The 20,846-nt window shown below is 30.9% G+C and overlaps 1 protein-coding gene across 11 annotated transcripts in view; it reads left to right on the top strand.

Annotated features, from left to right (window-relative positions):
- Positions 1 to 20,846, top strand: part of scalloped (TEA domain transcription factor 1 homolog scalloped) — a 339,978-nt gene that overhangs the window by 116,820 nt on the left and 202,312 nt on the right. For 5 of the 11 annotated variants that reach the window (XM_069117578.1, XM_069117582.1, XM_069117579.1 and 2 more), the window contains one exon: positions 13,570 to 13,650. The exons of 4 other annotated variants lie outside the window; for them this stretch is intronic. In XM_069117578.1, the coding sequence (XP_068973679.1) occupies positions 13,614 to 13,650 (37 nt within the window). In that variant the 5' untranslated portion in view covers positions 13,570 to 13,613. Of the gene's footprint in view, positions 1 to 13,569; positions 13,651 to 14,027; positions 14,119 to 20,846 lie in introns of those variants that run through there. 2 more of the 11 variants (XM_069117586.1, XM_069117585.1) reach the window with 2 other exon arrangements.

Below are 20,846 nucleotides of genomic sequence, written 5' to 3'. Positions count from 1 at the left end.
TTGTCTCCCCCCTTTCTCTAATGAAATGATCGACATGACAGGCAGGAGCCGAAAGAATCGCGATAGAGAATCTTTCTATAGCTGTTTGATAATTGGAAGACTAATGGTTATAGGCAAATTTTTATAATGTAAAGAAAGAAAACATCTTTCATTGTCAATATTAGAATTTATATAAAATGTGACAATTAAAATTTTTTGTCGGAACTATAATCAGGCACTTAATTAAGGCATATGTATTTCATATTGACTCATGATTTTCGTAAAATTTTATCAGATATTAATATATTAACGGCACAAAGTTAAAACATAATTGATATATTCAAAGTTAAAACATAATTATAAAATTCAATAAACTCCATATAAATTTCCGTCGTACTAGAACTTTCAGCAATATCGAATATCATGAATTTCTCTTCTTTTAAATTTAATTCACCGTTCCACGAAATTGATAATAATTATTAATAATCAAAATATGGTCAAAAATTACGGAAAAATTTCGTTCATTGAATCTCACTATTGGTTATTTATATTTAATTATTGTTTATGTATGATGATTATTAGCAACATCGGAATATTAATCCTTCTCGTTACATCGTATGATTAATACTTGTATCACATAATATAATAATCAATATCGATATAAATTTGATCTTGTTATACTATACATCTCGCTAAAATTTATTTCATACATTCGGAGCTGGGTAAAAATTTAAAGCAAATACATTTGAAATATTATTTTAAGCGTAACAATTACTTTGTAGATTTCAACAAATAAAATATTTTTATTCTGATAAACTAAGGCAGGAAATAAAATATTTGTTTTTCAAATGAGTATTTAAAATATTTTTTCACCATGAAAATAAGTTGAAGAGTAAAGTAATATTAAAGCGCAAGAAACCTTTCTAATTGTAAATATAACTATTCGTATGTAATTAAGTGCATCGTTCAAAGTTTCGATTGCTTAGGACATAGAATACTGCTTCGTGGACAAAGAGACAATCTAACGAAACGTATCTTTCAACTGGTACATATACCATGTACTATATCTTGCTACTTTATATAAGTATTTTACAAATTGCTTCGTATGTTTTTATGTACTACATAGTACTTTGAATTTATGAATCATCATCGCCTCATTATTGTAATTCTAATTCCATTTTCACATTGCAATTATTGTCGACAATATTACTACTGGATTTTCCACGAATGAAAAAAGGTGAATGTCGCAGTACTTGAAAACGATAAAATTATTTCCGAAGCTCGCAATTTTTCACATAACCTCCAAACTTCGTCGTGCCATATTTCCTCCAACTTCTTCTCTGCGAGCTTCATATCGTCCACGATATTTCGCATTTATTTTGCTTCTTTATTTCGCTTCGAACGAGAACCAAACTTTCGTTCTCTTTCCTTCTCCTCCAAAGCGACGAGTTTCGACAGAGACACGAACAGAACGAGCGACGAAGGAAGAGGGAGAGAAAAACGCAAAAGGGTGAGCGAGCACGGCGCCAGGGTAACGAACACCATCGTTCTCAAAGCGACGAGAGCACGCCATAATTACTGCCTTTGTTTCGAACAATTTATATTAAAATGGAAAGCAATCTGCATTTACAAATTAAATGCGCGCCCCGTTTCCCTTCCAAACGCGTTGCTGCCAGGCTAAAGAGAGAAACAGGAAGAGAGAGAGGTGGATTATCGTGATGAAGAGGCGAGCAACCGACCAGCTTGGTTACCTGCGGCTTGGATCGTGTAAAATCAAACGGATACCTATGTCGTGTTAATTGTGTGCTGGTAATCCATCGCCATTAATCCCAGACTGTATATTCGTCTATCGTGATGATAGCAGCTTGCCAGTGAGCTTGTCAGAAGGGTTGAAAATTGTGGATAACGCGATGGAAGTGTATTGATTATCTTAACCCTTATACGGGCAATCACATTTTTGTAAAATTTTTTAATGATTTTTTATCTTTATTGTGATCAAACAAACAATGGAACAGATCTTAATTGATCTTAATATATTATTAATTTATTTAAATGGACGTAATACTGTGGATTTTATATAACACTTATTCACTTTACAGTACAAACAAATTGTTACGGACATGTTTGAGATTTAATCTCGATATTTTAAAATGTATTACATCAAACACTTAGTTCTAGTCTTAGTGTTATTTTGTTTGGATATAAGAGATGACTTATTTGTAACTAAAGTATTTCAAAATTTTTATACAATGTCATTCATGTAATTCTATTCTTTCATGTCATTCTATTAATTCTATTTTTCTTTTATTTACAACCATAAAATACCCTACTTTAAAAGGGGACTTTTCGCTGTTACCTAACTACAACAGCATCCAAATCCTCAAACATCCCTTCAACACAGAATTCGTATGCTCATTCTTTATAAAATATTTCCAATTAAATAAAAATAACAAGAAGGGAAGGAATAATAAAAATATTTTCCATCCAGCGGATTATTATGAAGCAAATTCAACAGTTCACATTGTCCAGTCCACAGTCGGTAGAAACGTTTTTACGACGGCTTAAAAGAAAATTACAGCCGCGATGTAGGGGGTTATAGGCGTGCGAGGTGATTCGAGAGATCGAAAGGTCGCGGCATGGCACAGCGCATTGCTCGTTCGCTCAAGTCAACCAATTAGCACGCTGATCAAGAAGGCTAATGGAGGTCGTGTTCAAGCCGCGGAACGCTCCTCGACTTCTGCGCTGGTAGCGCATCGAGAGTTGTTTGAATTACATCGTGCGCAACAACCATCGAAGATACAAACGCACACGTTATGATACCGAAGTAACTTCCGCATGACGATATCACGGCGACCTTACGATTTTGCACAGTTGCCTCAAAAGTGGCAACTCGTACCTAAATTTTACTTTTTCTGGAAATTATATATATATATATATATATATATATATATATATATATATATATATATATAACATTAAATTTATAATATTAAATTAAATTAATATTAAATTAATTATAATATTAAATATATATATATATATAATTACATATTGTAAATAATATATAAATATTGTCTATATATATAGACAATATTTTATTAATTAAATTTACAGAAATTTATAGAGTGAGAGAAATAAATAGGATAAACTGTATTTATTTTTCATGTTTTTTTTATACAAAATCAGCTTTCTTACTAGTTGTGACATTTCTAATGACGTTTTCGAACACATAGTCTTAATCTTATGTTATGACGTTTTGTAGAACTACATTAGCATCTATATATTACGTGACGTGATATATGTATACGGTCATAAATATATTTGTCGAAAAAAAGGGAGGTTTAGGAAATTGACAATGAAATTGCACATTTTAAACCAAATGCTCCAAAAATAAATTGGAACCGTGATTCAGAGAGACGATGAATATAAATATGGAAGAAATATAACTTTATTATACATAAACGATGGAGTTTACATTATAATTGAAGATTTCGATCGGAATACATAGTGATTTTTTAATAAACGTTCGAATAAAATTTATAGCAATCCTATCACCTATCGTCTATCGTCTATCGTTTATCTATACGATAATAATTAATATATACAAATTTGTTAGAAGAATTCAATGAAAAGCTAATGCTTTTCTGACTTGTGAGATACGATTTCCATCTACAAGAGGTTCGAATATGTACATAGTAGTTACAAGTAGAGTGTCCTAGAGGAACTTGCAAGTACTCATTCCGAGGTTTAAAATCTCGTTCGAAGTGAACATGTGTATGTACTTGGATTTGTAAGTACATATTGAACTTGATCTCATCAATAGCTATAATATAGTATCTTATGTTTAGCTTATGTTCATGGTTGAGTTAATGTTTGAATGATTATTATATAAAGTATTAAATGAATAGAAAATGACAGGATAATTTCGTTAAGGTTTCATTAAGGATTTGTTAAAGTGCTATATGAATTCGATAATTAATAAATGATGCCTTGAATCATTCAATGCGGTATTCTGAATGAGGTACAATGAAATTGTTAATGTATGTTTCATACTTGTTTGTTGTAATATTGTCACGGTTGGTTTTAGATATTTTTCTAATGAATTGTTTTAGCTAATAAGCTTCGTATGTTAACACGAAAGTTAGTAATTTCTTTCTGATTATGCTCCCTCGATTCTGCCAGGATCTTATACAAGTTACCTTACATTTTGTAACTAGTTCTATTGTATACAATCTTATACAGAAATTCACACAAAAACCTTATATAAAATATTTAATAAAAATGATACAGAATAACGATGTATCGTCATATTATATTTGATACTAAATATAGTATTAACCATATGAAGCGAATCTTGAGTATTGCATTTGACTCGGATTTAGTGTATACTGAACTTGATCCCATCGCTGTTACAAATTACAATTTGGAAAATGTCAAAGGCCGGTTCTGTCGAACTGCGCAGAGAAAGATAACGAGCCGGAGAAACGTTTTTCGCAAATGTTATCCGTATGGTCGGGTTTGCACGCGTGCACGCGGCTTCCTTGATGCTCGGGGCATCGTTCTCGATGTCTCGATGACGCCCGAGGCATGGTTCACCCTCGAGATTCCTTTCCGCGTAGAGAAGAGCGTTCCACGAGACCTGGCATTCTTTCGTGGATACTCAGCTTTATACCCGGAAGCCGTTCGTCGTTGATTTTTTTCACCGGCTAGAAAAGGACGAACCACCCGGGACAAAAGAAAGCGTTGCCATACGGTTTTGTTGTCGTGCCTTGGGAAATATACGAGAAAATAAACAGCATTTATCAGGACCCTTTGTGCCGTTGCTGATGTTCTTCCGCTTTTCGATGGCTGATTTTGCTTTATATTGTCGGTGAATATATTTATTTTAGGGTACAATTCGGAAGGTTCTAGGTAAAAGGTGATTAGTTTCTGCTTTTCACGCTTTAGTATCATTCATCGTATCAGATGATTCTAAGCTTTCTTGTGTACGTTTTAGGGATTAATTTTAAATCATTGCGATTAATACAATAATATAATAGTATATTTGTGATTTGCAAGAAATAATTATTTGAATTTTTCCAAATTACTTCAGTTTTTAAGAATTAATTCTTAATTATTACAATTGTTGGAGATCATTTTCTGTATTATTTCTGTGCCATTTAATTATATTCATTATACCAGATTTCAATAATTCTTAAACTTAACTTCAATTGTGAATGAATAGATTCTTATTTTAGGATGGTTGTGCCTATTTCTTTTTCTTTCTCTTTCTTTATTGTATTTCTTTTTTGTATAAATCGATATTTTTATATATTTTAAATACGCCTATTTTAATATTATGGTAGTGAAATTCTTGCGTAGTTCAGTATCAAAAAGTTGTTAAGAATTTTATAAAATTTTGTATACAAATAAAGTATAAAATAGAAACTTATACAAGATTATAATTTGTTAGATTGTTTAATCGTAACTATGGCGTTTGGATATAATTATCTTACTTTATCAACATTAACTCTGAATTTTGGACTATGTAATAACTATTATTACTTCTTTTTTATTCTTTATCCTTCTTTATTCTTTCTTTATACCATAAAAGAACATATTATGTACGAAACACTAAGATCAAGTATATTAATTTGGTTTTCTTCATAGACATTAACAATTCATAAATTTTCTTGTCTTCTATATTATCTTTAACTAATTTGTATTTTTTGCGAAGTGTGTCATATTTAGAATAATTTAAAATCAGATGGCCCGTGCATTTGTTAAGTTGCACTAAGTTCAAAAGTTTCAGAAGATGACTAATGAACGTGTCCGTTAGAATTACTGTTACAAGTGGTGTAGATTTTTTTTTCGTAATATATACCTGTCAAGATTTGTTAGGATTAATTATCAAAAACAAGAAGCTGCTTCAAATAAGTATTTCCTCTTTTTATACTCGTAGAAGCGTAACACAAATGATGAACAAGACAAACGTGACTAGTTAAGCTCCTTAAATGTATGATTTTATTGTATAATTCATCTCTGAATACTTTAATAACTTTAATTATGGCTCATCTTGATTATTTGATATATTATTTATTAGAGTTTGTGGTGAAGGTTTAAACAAAACGTTCTGTGGATTCGTGTCAATTGTATACATGTTCAAGGTTTCTTCTTAGTCAGTTGACGTTGCTATGAGCTACAAACGGTTAAAGATGTTGATTGACGATTAAAGAAAATCACAGTTTTACACGATATTGGACCTGCAACTGTAAATCTAATTCTTACATCTTTCGATGTCTGTAGCTTGTTTTCGCATCAACTAATTTCAATAAAGTTTTTAGTACATATGTGTAAACGTGGGTCTACAAAACGTATTGTTTGAATTTTCATTGCAGACTCGAATAGTGCGACTGTAAAGGATGACTTTTACTATTTTCTTTTTGCAATTCTGGCCAATCCTAAATTTTCCTATATGTTTTTATACCTCATTTAATAGACTGGTTCTTCTCGTTTCTCAGGTGGGCTCGTGTCGTTTTGACCTAATTTTGAAGAGATTATTCTGTTTTTGAAAGCGTTCAAAATCTAAATATTGATAAGAGTGACCGTACCTTTTTGTAATAAGTGATATTTTATTTGTTAATTCGGGAAGATGAATTAATTCATTTCACAAATTTTCGATTCTTTGGATGTGATAATTCATTCTTAGAGACTTGTTCTTAAAATGAACGTCAAAACTAAGTTCAATTATGTCCTTATATATTACGTATTAATAAAATGGGGATATTTATGCCATTTTATATTTTTATGGATGTAATAAAAGAAGTTATATTAGAGCTATATGTGTTATTATCCCTAAATATGCACTACTTGCACGCTTGTTTCAATCACTAAATATTTTAACACATGCTTTACTTTGAATATTTTGTATATACTTGTGTATTATGTATATTTTGTACATTTTTGCACTTTTAAATTTCCGATAAAAGCATAAATATTCTTAATATCTGTATTAATGATTAAAATAATTTTTAAGATCGTATTACAAACTGAAATTTTATCAATGATCAAAATAAAATCATTGAAATATAATTTGGCGATTTACTATCTACCCGAAAAATTTTGAATCCTTTATTTTAATCTCCCTGTGTGTACAAATCAAAATTTCCATATGACACGTTCTCGAAAAAAATAAAGTTTATTTTAATCAGTTTTAATGACCTGTAACAGATTTTACAATCGAGGAGGAATATCAATGAGACGCGAGCTCTCGAACAAATAATAAAAAATTTTCAGCCGTTTTGCATGCACGCAGGCCACGTTTGGAATGTTTTTCATAGAATTTCCTCGGTTCCGACGAAAACATATTTTTATAATCAAGATACCGTATTGAAAAAAATATAAAAAATATAAAAATATTCAAAATATGATGCCAACCGAAGCGAACGATTTCCCGTGAAAAGCGTTTTTTGTAAAAACGTGCTCGCATTACGGATTCAATTAACACTTCGTTTACAATTTATTAAAACGATCGTTTTGTTTTTTATTTGCACATCATCGTACAAAATTTGGCAGTTATGTTTTTTCTAATGCTTTTTGAGTGAATTATTTAACTACGAATTTGATTTAATCACACTTTTGTAACTGATATTGCATCTTAGACAAAATTTTTAATCAAATATTTAAATAATGGTAAACAGTTGAATACAAAAATGTGTTTAATTTTAATATAATTCTGTTTTATTTACTCCCGATAGGAATTTAACTTGCTTATTTTAGCCAATATTTAGAAAATACTTGAAATTAAAATACAATTATTATATATTATTTAGAAATATTGTTTGTTTAATATAATTTCGCTTTATTTACTCCAAATAGAAATTCATCTCACTTTTTCGATCGAATATTTAAAAGACACTTGAACAGTTAATATTTAATAAAATAAGTGTACAAAATTATGTTTTATTTCCAAACGTATTTTCGAAACACTTTCATTTACTTCAAACAGAAATTTAAGTCGTTTTTTCTAACATATAAGTTTGCTAAGATCTGCTTTGCTAAAATTTTTGAAAATCTAACAAATCATCTTTTAAAGAAAAAGGGAAACTTTTGAAGAAACGAAAGGTATGTCGATCTATTTTTATGTCGTGAAATACACGCCGACCTCCCTCTTGTCGTTCGATTTATGAGCATGAAAATCGTCTCTAATTCCGCTTATTTCGTCGTTTGGAGACAATTTTGTATTTTTCGGCGGTTCGAATATCGCCAGGAAACAAATCGCCTACGAAAATCACGAGGAATCGACGCCTCTGCTTACGTAACATGGGATTAATCTCGAAAATGCTAATAATGGATCCAGTTGTTAGGCTCTATGTAGATTTAGGATTGATAATTTAGCGTCTTTGCTACGTGACTTTTGGGAAAACATATTGTGTTTTGTAAATAACTTATACATGTAAATAAAAAATAGTTGTCTGAAATGAATAAGTTGTCTTTTGACATTCTTTTGTAGTAATGAATAGAGTGTGAATATTTATACAAATTCATTATTTTACGAATATAATTGAGATAATGAAATGTAGATAGAAATTTGTTTTACCTATTAAATATCATAACAAATACCATGCTTTGGTTATTTCATATACATATTTTTGTGTGTATTATGTGCATTTTGTGCATTTTGTGCATTTTTGAACCTTAACAGTTCCCATAAATTCATAAAACTCTGCAGTCTAGTAATGAGGTTATGATTTATTATTTATCTACAAAAATTTTTCTCCTTTTTATTGCATAATAATCTCATTTCTGTCATGAGAATACTTTAACCTTTTCTTGTGTATATCGTTGTGTTCGATTTATAGAAAAACGTTGTTCATAAAAAACATATTCGAAATTATATGTACTTACAGGGATTGAATTTGATCAAATATCGCTTCTATTCTACAAAACAAGAGTGGAGGGAAAATGAATGAATGAGTGTTTATTAAAATATTGTTTATTAATATGCCTACCAAATTCTTACTACTTCTTTCATGGCTCAACAGAAATTATTATTGTTTCGTTTGGTTTTATGACATTTAATAATTTATTGAAATATTTATTTGTTTATTGATTAATTCGGGAAACTTTTTTCACGGGCTTTGTTTATTATGATAAAGTAATTTCAAGAATATGTTCAGCATACAAATATCGGAAGTTATTGCATTCATTTGCAAAATATAATAGAACAAAATAATATTTCATGAAATAAACCATGTAAATATATATATAACTGACGATCTTTGATATTTTGTTAAGAAAACAAAAACGAACCTATTATAAAGCTTAATACGAATGCAAGAATTCTGAGTTATAATAAAAATCTATAATTTTCACTTTTAATGGAATAGCTAATAACAATAGAGCTATTTGTAATACTACACTTTACTAATATTGGATCACAATTTGTATGGTAATCATTATTATTATATTATTAATACATCCCTCATTTGCTGTAATGATTACATAACCTAAACTTTGGAGATTTTTAACCCATCTTTGCTTCCTACTCTAAAAATCATGTAAATAAAAGTCAATTTCTTACCACGACAAATGTCATAAGTGGTTTTGGAAAATATTTGAGCTTGATAAGATACCTTAATTGGGTTCGAAATTCTAATTTAAAAATACAATCATTCTTCCAATTGTCAAATTTATTTTCTTATAGTGTGAAACTTTCAACAACTAACAAAGAAGCAACGTTAAACGACATATAAAAACACTTCCGTCAAATTCATATTAAAATATCAATACAGAAGCAAACAAACCGATATTCGCAAAACGAGCCAAAACTTTGTAGGTACAATTCAAAACTCTAGAAGCTTGAAACAGTTTCAAATTACTTCAATGTTGCACACCAATACAACATAACCTAATCCAAATATAACTCAAATTTAATCCCAACCAACCAAATTTTTACTCACAACCAGAGAGCCCATAATCTAGGTAAAAATTTCCCATGGCTTCAAAGTTACGCTTTTTAAAATCGTTCCAACCTAACCTAAGGGAAATTAAATAAAATCCATTTTTCCAGTACAAATTCAAAGTCTTCCGAATCGAATATTTAGACAAATACGTTCTAATTACTTCTAATCATTGCAAAAATCTGCAAATGAAAAATTATTCGTGTTTAACCTAACGTAACGTACTTTAAGTAAAATGAAATGAAATTCACCTTCACAGTACAATATAAAATTCTTCTAAATCAAATGTGCAGCAAAGTACTTTGTGTATATGTCGCGCGCGTGTGTGTGTGCGTGCGCGCGCACACGCGTGTATAATAATATATAATATATATAAATATATGTATAATTGTTCGAAGCTTCACAGACAAAGAATCATTCTTGTAAGGCGGTTTGCCATAAATTCCTGTGACGCGGTTTGATAGCACACTAACGACGTGATTCAAGACAATCGCGTTACATAATGTCGGTCTCGATATGGAAAAGCGTGTGCACGGTTATATTGCTCTTAATACTAACCCATTCGCTAGCTCCTCGTCTCCACGCTTTCCGAAGATGCGAGCGAGCGTAACCACGAGTCACCCGCTTGCTTATGAGCGGATCGTAAGTAAAGGTGCGTTTAAACCAAAGGGATAAGAACGTAAAACGAGAGCAGGGGCATTCGTTCGTCCTCGTTTGATGCAAATGAACATCGAACAATCTGTTTGTAAACTTTTTTACATCAAAAGATCTTCTTCGTAACGTGTCCGTACGAACGTTCGTAGAGATTAGATCATGAAACATCTAAAATGTTTAATATGTACGTAGTCATTTCCAGTTCAGTCGTTACTCGGATTCGTGACAACAATATCTGATGAAGAACATTGTAATTATAAGTATACTCTTATACTGGGTGTGGCTGAATATATATACAACCGGGCGTGAGATGATTCCTTATGAAAAAGTAAAAAGGCTTAGTCTTCAAGGAAACCGAAAATTTACCAAGTATGCTTGAATTTGATTAATTATCCGCTAGGTATCAGTAAAAAATCAGCAGAAGATAATTTTACATGTACAAATAAATAAAAAATATGAAATAAAATTTTTCCGTTAAAAGTTTCATATTTACATACATAACAATAGTTTGAACATGTTAAGTTCAAAATTGGCCCGTATATGATAACTTATTTTTTTCATAATAAAGCATCTTGTGACGCTTTGTATGTTATTCTCCATTTTCGACTTATTTTCATACCTAGAATAACTTCCTGCCGATTATTTATTCCTGTCCAGGCCAAAATGAGCTACATTCAGTTCAAGTATACTTCATAGATTTTCATACTCAAATTTCTCGAAAAGTAAGCTCTGCGCCAAACATATATAGGTATTCTTTTCTTACTTTTTCATAGGGAATTACACTAGAATGTTCGACGAACAATCACCAAACGACGAAACATTCGCTTGTCTGGTCTAAACGCACCTTAATAAGCCGATTTCACTATAGAGTCCGCGTGAAAGTCAGGACGTCCGGTCCTTCGTGACAAGCGCAAGAAAATCCTACTCGCGTTTGCAAGCTGTTATTATTGTTGTTATTATTGCATTGTGTCGTGTCAAGTCGACTTAGTGTAATGATTTATCGCGCTCATGGTATTTTTCTTCGGTACATCAAGAACGTTGCACTTACGGTTGCTTTGCGGTATTGAATGTTACTCAAGTGTTTGACGCATTATTCTGATATTGAAATGGCAACCAAATATACATAGTGGCAAAGTATTTTACAGAACCCTTATCACGTTTTATGTATAGAAGGTGAAATCGTTCAGGCACAACTCCTAAATAAATCTAATAGATTCTAAATAGTGCTAATTTACATTAATTATACTGACTACTGACTCATTTTAACACATGTTCTAAAATTACATATATACAACACATATTTGTATATATTAATAAGATAAATAGAATACACTTTTACTTTCAGTCAATTATGCATCAAATCCTTCATGAATTCTAATGATGCATCATTTTCGGCATATAACTCAATCTATCAACTGAATGCGATTATTGCTTTTATGAATGCTTAATTTCTTGAAATTAAATTACTGGAAACAATTGATTAATTGATACTACTTTTTCACTTTGTTCCATTTACATTTGCTGTAAAACATTATAATTTTATCCAAATGCTCTGAGCTCTCACAAATTATTTTAAATATTCCATTTTTTAAATATTAATTATTAAATATTTTTTATATTTATACCAATTTATAAAAAGCTTGTAATTGCTAATAATATTATTAGCAATTTTTAATAATTCAGATATGAATGTTTTGACCAATCTAATGAGATATTCAATTACGAATTCTAAATTATCTATAAAAATCAACAGATCTAATTCCACAATTTACGAAGTTATACTAATCTAAACATTCCTGGATATCAAGGCTTAAACCAATCATATTCTGTAATCTATCCATAATTTTATAATCTTATAGGATTATGAAAGAAGCATAGATTTCCAAAACAAAAATTATTTGTCAAAACAGAAACAAGATTTTGTAACAAACGTGTCTATATGTAAGGCATTTTTGTGGGATATTTTTGTCTAGGAGTTAATAAAAGAAGACTGTTTATATTTAATGTTAACTATAAAACGAGGAATTAATGAATGCAATTTTATAAATGTCGCCTTTTTAAATAAAATTTTATACACGTAGTTTTATACACGACACTTCAAAATATCGTATATGTAATTTCTACAGTTCGAAAATTCTTGGTACGGAGCTGCTATAATTTCTTCACTTATAGTTTCTTCCAAAATAAATCAGGCATTGAAAAATTGTCGAATTGGAACAAAGTTGGAATGTTTTATGTTACTCTTCCCAAATATAAATTTATTTAAAATAGCGCACGTGAATATTTCGATTATTCGTGATTAGACTGCAGATTTTTATGCATTTATGAGAAATTTCGAAGTACCAAATGCACAGTAATAACAAGAATATACAAAATACACAAAATACCTGAAATATACTATGTTTTAAAATATTTACTAGATAAAACAATTTTCTATTTATATTTTTAATTATGTTTATAAGATCATGAATTTGCATAAATATTCACGATCTATTCATGACTATTCCATTCATTTAATGATTATCCATCAAATCTTCTTAATACTAAATATACGTAATTTATAGTAAATATTTCTTTTTGTGATATGTCTGATAGTTCACAGTAAACCAAAACTTAATGATCGCTCTAATAATTAATTATCGTACCAAACTCAAACTACAAAAACACACAAAGAACATCTATTCATATGCACCACCCATCCATTCCATATACATGTATATACATATACCTAACAGTATATGTTTGCAAAATGTTTGTAAAATTTACTCGATGTTCTTTTCAATATTCTGTACGATACACATTTTAGACCAAAAAGTACAAATGTTACTATAATTGAAATAGCTGAAATTCGAAGAAGTATTAATTATTTCATAAAGTTTGACGAACATTTGACGACCACAGTGCAACACAATTTGCGAATATTCAACAACCGCATGATTCCTCTTATATCTACAACTGTAATTCTACATGTACGATCTCACTGTCTGCATTATAGGTGCACCCACGTCGCCGTCATCCTGACCTGCCCGAGAAATCCTCATGAAAGACTGGGAACTCAGTACTCAGAATAGCATCGGTATTGTAGCCATTTCTTTTTTTATTTTCCCCCCTTCTTTTTAAATAGCTCGCCATTGATCGCGGTTATTACTTTATTTTACGATTTGTTACTCTCTTTGCTGTAACTACTTTTTCTTCCTATCTTTTTTCTCTTTTCTCTTTTTTAATTAAAATAGTGGTGATGGTAAATGAAAAGTGTTGTTGACACACTAGATAAGGATTGGCGTTTTTATTTTAGTAATTTGCTGACAGAAATAGCCTTAATTTATATAATTTTTCCTTTATTTATTCAAGTTTGATAGTTTTAATTAATCTTTCTATTCGGGCTTCTCTTTTCTTTTTTGAGTTGGTATAGTACTATGCTTTAATGTGTCAAATATTTGACTGTATTCGTAGCTTATTGCGTAAAACATTTTCGCGATACACGTGGCGGACGGTGAATTTCTTCTAGGAGGCTGGATGAATTTCTAAATGCAATTCGCACGAGGTAGGTCATCAAACTCATCTATATGGTTTTTCTGTCACGTATTTTTTGAAAGCACGTGTCACGTGTTTGATTTTTATAAATGAAAGTGTTTGAAACGTAAAACTAGTAAATGGATAGTAATAATTTTATGTAACTAAAAACTTAACACATTTAGACAATTTCGTAGAATTCATATATTCTTAAGTACTATAAATCAAATTTTTCTAATCGAAAAAACAGTCGTGTTACTGCTTCAATTCGAATCCATAACTTGATTTAACTTAATTTTAAATTTTGTTATATTTAATATTTTCTATGTAATGAATTTGATAGTGAGATATTTTGTACAACAAAGTAGCTTAATCAGACAGTTAATGTGAATATAGAAAATTACAATGAAATACGAGGAAGTTGGTATTCAATTTTTACATAATAAATATTTCTATACGTGATATCTTTCTTTAAGCATATATAGAAATCAAAGATAACATGCAAGCAAGTATTTGCAAATAAAAGACATATAATTCTTTTTGTGAAATTTTAAGTGATGTGATTATATAATATTGTAGCACTAATTTCAAGTATCATAAATTCTAGTTTTGTTGATTATAACTATCGTTAAATTTTCGTTTTGCGTGTATAAAATTTCCACAAATATGCGCTTATGAAATTTGGCTAAGAATCACTTCTTTTAATACGATCGTTAGCTCACACCTATTGAATACATATTAATGTTAATAAAATTGATAATTGTGTGTGACTGTTTATATCACACACACATACACACACACACACTTGCAATATCCTGTAGCTTCTCTATACATTTTCAAATTTGTTTCAAATCATACGAACATAATCATTGAGTCTCGTTGCAGTGCTAATGAAATTTCAAAATGTTTCCATATAAGACACAGAATGTACTCATAAAAGATTTCTACAAGCAGTCGAATACTTCCGTGACCAACTGTACTTCCTCTATGATTATAGAATCTATGCATCATATAATGAATTATTCCGTGTAAAGTTTGGCAATCTAAGAATAAGTCAACTCTATCTTCTCAAACTCTCTTAAATTCCACAACCATAAATAAGAGACTAACTTCGAACGATCTTCTTAACTTTTTGGGACATTGAGGGATGAAAAGTGCCCAACCCCTTAGTGCTTATATTTATAAGCATATGAGATGTTTTTCATTCCATTTCAAAATATTAAGATAACTCCAAGCACAACGATTCACAATATATCTCTCGATTCCGTTCTGTCACATATATGACTAAGACACGTTTAATAGACGCATAGGAAGAAGCATGTATTGATCTAGTCACTACGTGGTCAAAACTTATCCAGAGCATTCGTAGTTTTAAATAAAATTTCTGTGCAATCAGAGTCCTTTGCCTTAAGATTCTGTACCTTAAAAAGTTAAAGTCGGATATCCGCCGAAAAAACTAAACTAGGCTATACTATGCTATGATATGTTTAAAAATATTTGCTTCAATACGTAATATACGAAACCGTTTCCGCCCAAAACTAAGCTAATTGTAAGCTGTGCTGTACAAGAATGAAATAGATGAATACGAAACAGATAAAACATTGTTGGTGGAAATTGTGGAACCGTAAACTTCGTGTATTTATAAACCCAAATACTTTTGAACTCGACACAGCGCAGCTTAGTTTTGCGGTTGATCTCCAGCTTTATTATCTTCTTTTACCCCAACTTTCTTTCGTTCTTTAACCAACCAAATCAATCACTCGAAAATATATCGACACTCTGTATATCTATTCAACAAAACCTCAAACCTGCCGTGCTTTCCCAGAATCTCTCTCTCTCTCTCTCTCTCTCTCTCTCTCTTTCTCTCCTCTCCTCTCCTCTCCTCTCTCTCCTTCCTCCAGAGCGAGACTGGCCGCAACCGCGAATTACTTCGCAATTTCCCGAAATTGCGCAATCCGTGCAGGCTAATGGCCACCAGGTTGTTGCTGGTCGTTCTGGCATGGGTGGGGAGGCGTTGGCAATGGTGGGGAAAATAGTGAATAGAGAAGAGGGGTTAACGTTGGACGATAGAGAGTTGAAGGGATGGACTACGGCGGAGGCCACGGGGGAGGCGACCATTAATTAAGCAAAATCATAAACCCGGCCAACCGAGAGAACCGTGGTTGCATTGAAAAATATAAACGATCCGGCAGGCCCGTTACTTTCACGAACAAGATCCGCGCACCGGTGTTTAGCTATCGGTTGGCTGGTGCAGCCGAACAGAACTGCGGTACGCGATGCAGTTTGCGTCGGAGAGGGATTTTATCATTGGCACCGTTGCCGCGCCGATTGCGGTTTTACCTCTTTCTACGTGTGTATCGGACATATCAAAGTTGCAAATTGAGAGAATTACAGGGAGTAACGAAAGTATTTGCATGGTATTCTGCTCTTCCTCTTAATCACTTGGCGTACGATATATGTGAAATTAGTTCGTCATTGTATACTTTGGAACAATGTTATGCTAAACTGAAAATACTTATGCAACTTCATATTTTTTAGAACATAATTAAAAGAATGGAATCTCGGTGGGGAATGCTGTAATTTATTAAATATTATAACGAGTACTATACATTGTATATTTCATATATCCTTGCGTATTATGTGAATTTTGTGGATTTGTGCACGTTTGTGCAAATTTTGCATAAGCGCATACAAATGCACAGTTTATTTACTATGAACAAACAAAGAAAGATTAAACATATATTTGTCAAAGAAGAAGTGTCGCTTTTTCACATCCTGTCACCTTCTGCTCGATTGACCAACACCTTCCAAACTTTTTATATAAAATTCATTGTATATATACTTGGATTTTGTTTTGCTTTTATTTTCTTTTTTTTATTTTTCTATTTTTATTCTCAGTTTTTGCGTGTTTGTAAATAGTAGATGGGGTTATTTTTCGGACGATAGAGATTGAATGGCGGTTCCGTCGAGCGCGCTTTATCCTATTATACTCTCGTGTTTTGTTGGTTTTCTTCCGTTTTTTTTTTTTTTTTTTGTTTTCCCTCGATTGGTTTTGTTCACGGTATTTAGGTATCGGTTTAACGAGATCGGTTTTGAGTTTCGGTCGATTGGTCGACGCGTTGAACATCACGTTATTAATGAAATTGCATTGTCCGGTACGAGAAGGCGATGACAGTTTGTAGATTTATTAAATCGCGCTTGTTGGAGTATTTAGATGATCGCGTGTGTACGATTGTTTGCTGTCTATGCTATGATAAATGCATAACGCAATCGCATAAGAAAGCAAGTGTTAAGACGACCTCTTCCACATAATTCAGCTCATATTATTAATGAAATTTTGCAAGTTACAAGTTATAAATCAATAGTATTAACAGATTCTTTTGTACGATATAAGGACAATAAGTTTATATACAGGTTATCCTATGTAACTAGGACTAACTACAGTTCTGAAATACGGTGAAACATAAAAAATAAATTTTAAGATAAAATTAAACAGTTTCGAATAATACGTGATCTGGCGTATATATTTCTGGAAGTGATGGTATTTCTTAAATTGTAAGGTCATCTCTATTTTTTAAATAGACATAATTTTTTTTTGCATAAATCGATGCGTTTTTTTATTCTCTGTATTAAAGTATAAGGAAACTTGCATCTGAAATACAAGTTTAAAATACAATTCAATTTAAATTTCATCAGATTGAGTGTATGACAGAGAAGGGAAATAGGGAAAAGTACTGCGTTTTTCTTTGTCTTTCATACGATAAGTTGTGTAAAATTAAAATCGATATACCTTTAAGCTAATCAATTTTAATACCTTATAATACTTACCTATAGAGAATGCAAAGATCTGTAGATCAATGTATTAAAAAATGTATAAATCTATTTGAAAAAATAGAGGTGGTTTTTAAATATTAGAAACGTCATAAATCATTCGAAACAATTTAATCTTGCCAAATGAAATTATTTTCTTTTCTTATCTACCGTTTTAGGGCTATAGCTTGCCTCAAATTGCGTGTGGGATATTCTGTAGAAGAAGATACGAAGATCAGGAAAAGAATATGATAAGTACATTTCTGTTGATCTGATTTTAGTATCATGATTAAAGTCCAGAAATGTAATTTTAAAAATTATCTGATAAATTGGCGAAATTTTATGGACCGCAAAAGTGTAATTATTGATAAAAATTAGAATAGTTATTTAAAATTTTTTATTTCTCCAATTATTTTCATCTGTCAATTCTTATCAAACCTAAGTTTTTGTCTTTAGAGCAATTAGAGTTAGAGTCTTTATAGCACTCTTTCATTGTAGATGATTTTCATATTATTCAAACAGTTAACAAAATAATAAAAGCATTAATAAAATACAAAGAAGAAAACAATATATACATATATTAAGATAACTGACAAAAAATTGAATCTCGGTTATAAATGCTATAACACAGTGCTTCATTATGCATTATCAGAAAGTGGAACACGTTGCACCACTTATTAATCGTTATACCTTTCTTATCGATTCTATGTCTCTTAGATGTGCTGGAACGATGAAGAAGAAGAATGGGGCTCAGAAATGATTAATTGCGCTCATTAGTTGCCGAGATTTATTGTTTTGTTGCATTTGAAACATTAAAACGCATATTGAAACATTCTAAATGCACAAAAATTCTTATTTAATGATTGATTTCATTCTAAATACTCGTATTGCCAAAGCAAGTAGGTTATTGAATCTAAAGACATATTACTCTATTCACTTGTTAATAACTGCTTATTAATAAAGCATAATAATACCTTTTCAATTAATTCTTTATTAGATCTATATACATATATACACGGGATCACGAAAGTATTCGACCACTTGTAGATATCTTCATATATTATATTATATATATATATTACATTTGTTAAACATTTTGAAATCTCATTAGCACTGTTTTGAATTTTTCGTTAGCTCGACTATCATGATCATATTGTTAAAATTTGAAACAAATCTGAAAATACCTATATGAAGAAATTACAAGATATTTAAAGGATATAGAGCGTCTCAGTAACTGTTGCGAAGAGATATTTTTTTCGTAATGATGTTAGGAATGAATTGTTTGGTTCAAAGAGACACGTATCATAATGTGAAATATTCTTTTTCATAGTCATATTTTTAGACATTTAGATGTTTCCATAATATTTTTTAATTAAATTTTATATTTTTTTATATGCCAGCCTATGTGGCTTTCTTATTTCTTGTATAAAATTATTAAAATGTTTGTGTCTAGATATGTTTAATTTTATTTAAAATTTCTTAATATATTTAATTTTAATTTTGTAAAACTTTATATATGAAAACAAGGAAAGACGCGAGAGCCGTGATCTTGCGCTTAGTTCTTCTTGTCTTTCATACAAGACAAGAAATTAAAAAATTTTGTGAAATTAAAATTTAAATATCTTAAATTAAACATATCTACACACAAGTACTTTAATGCTTTTGTCTATGGAATAAGAAGAACGCATTGACGTACATGTAATGAAGCAGAGTTTATAATAAAGTGAAACATAAGAGACAAGATTTTTCGTGTAGTTTTGATATAGGCGATTTAGTACGCAAAAGCAACGAGTACCAAGCGTAACCGTGCTGTCAATTTCCTCTTCGGCCGTGCTCGTTTTTTAACAGACAGAGCGAGCACCGGTAATTATCGAGCAAGCTAATTGCCTGGACTATTTCTTGCGATAACTTCATCGGCAGGGATCCGATCGGACCCAATTACGAATCTCTCAATGTATTACCGGTGTATATCTTGTGCCGATTCCCCGTGACACGTATACCTGAAAGAAAGAGCAAAAGGAAGTGAGGGGAAAAGCGAGGTAGAAAGAAAAAAAGAGAGGAAAAGAAATTGAAAGTAAAAATTACCGGTCTCACTGGTTAAACATAGTGACCGCTGCGGTTAGTTTGAGAAAAATGGCCGATATATTCTCGACTACTGGCTGCTGGGGTACGTGGTCTGAAAAGCCAGCGTTAAAATAGTCGACGGATCATGTAAACTGAAAGGTCGATAATTTGTTCGACGAAAATGTTGAGCAGAGGACTGTGGTGATACGTATATTGGTTGTTAATATTTATGTATTGCTTGTGTGTTGCATTTTTTCGCTTTGTCGATGTCTGGCAAAGAATATTATTAAGATATTTATGTATTGTTCGGATACTAAGATATTAGGATATTTACATCTTGACATGTTATTTTAAATTTGATTGATTTTTAAATAATTCGTTTATTGTCGGACACATTTTAAACTTATTTCACAATAGTAATCACATTCTTTTTCTATCCAATCGCATATTTTTTTTGAAGAAAACACTTTCAGGTGAACTTTTCAGAATAATGCAAATCAAAAGACAAATTTTTAAAATTAATTAAAATTAATTAAAATTAATGATCGATTAAAGTTGGTACTAATTTGCAAATTTTAATTAAGAAATTTTATATTTTACATGGTGAAACCCATCAATGATATTTATCGTGTAAGATATAGAATTCAGATAAAAATCTGATATCTTGGAATGAAAACACATAAATTAAATGTATCCAAAATTGACGTGGTTATCTACGGCTCAACGATACCAACTGAGAATTAAAATTCTTATTAATATTAGCTTCGCTTGACTTCAGTTTCACAAGTTACAGAATAGCGAACCAATTGCACACAGTGTTCCTGTTACAACTGATAAAACGCAAGAAATACAAGAAACAGTTTCCATTCGATCGCCGAAAGATCG

The sequence above is a fragment of the Bombus flavifrons genome, chromosome 7, assembly GCF_040668555.2.
Source record: "Bombus flavifrons isolate JBK064 chromosome 7, iyBomFlav1_principal, whole genome shotgun sequence".
NCBI classification, from domain to species: domain Eukaryota; kingdom Metazoa; phylum Arthropoda; class Insecta; order Hymenoptera; family Apidae; genus Bombus; species Bombus flavifrons.
This window is presented reverse-complemented; position numbering and strand designations above follow the sequence as displayed.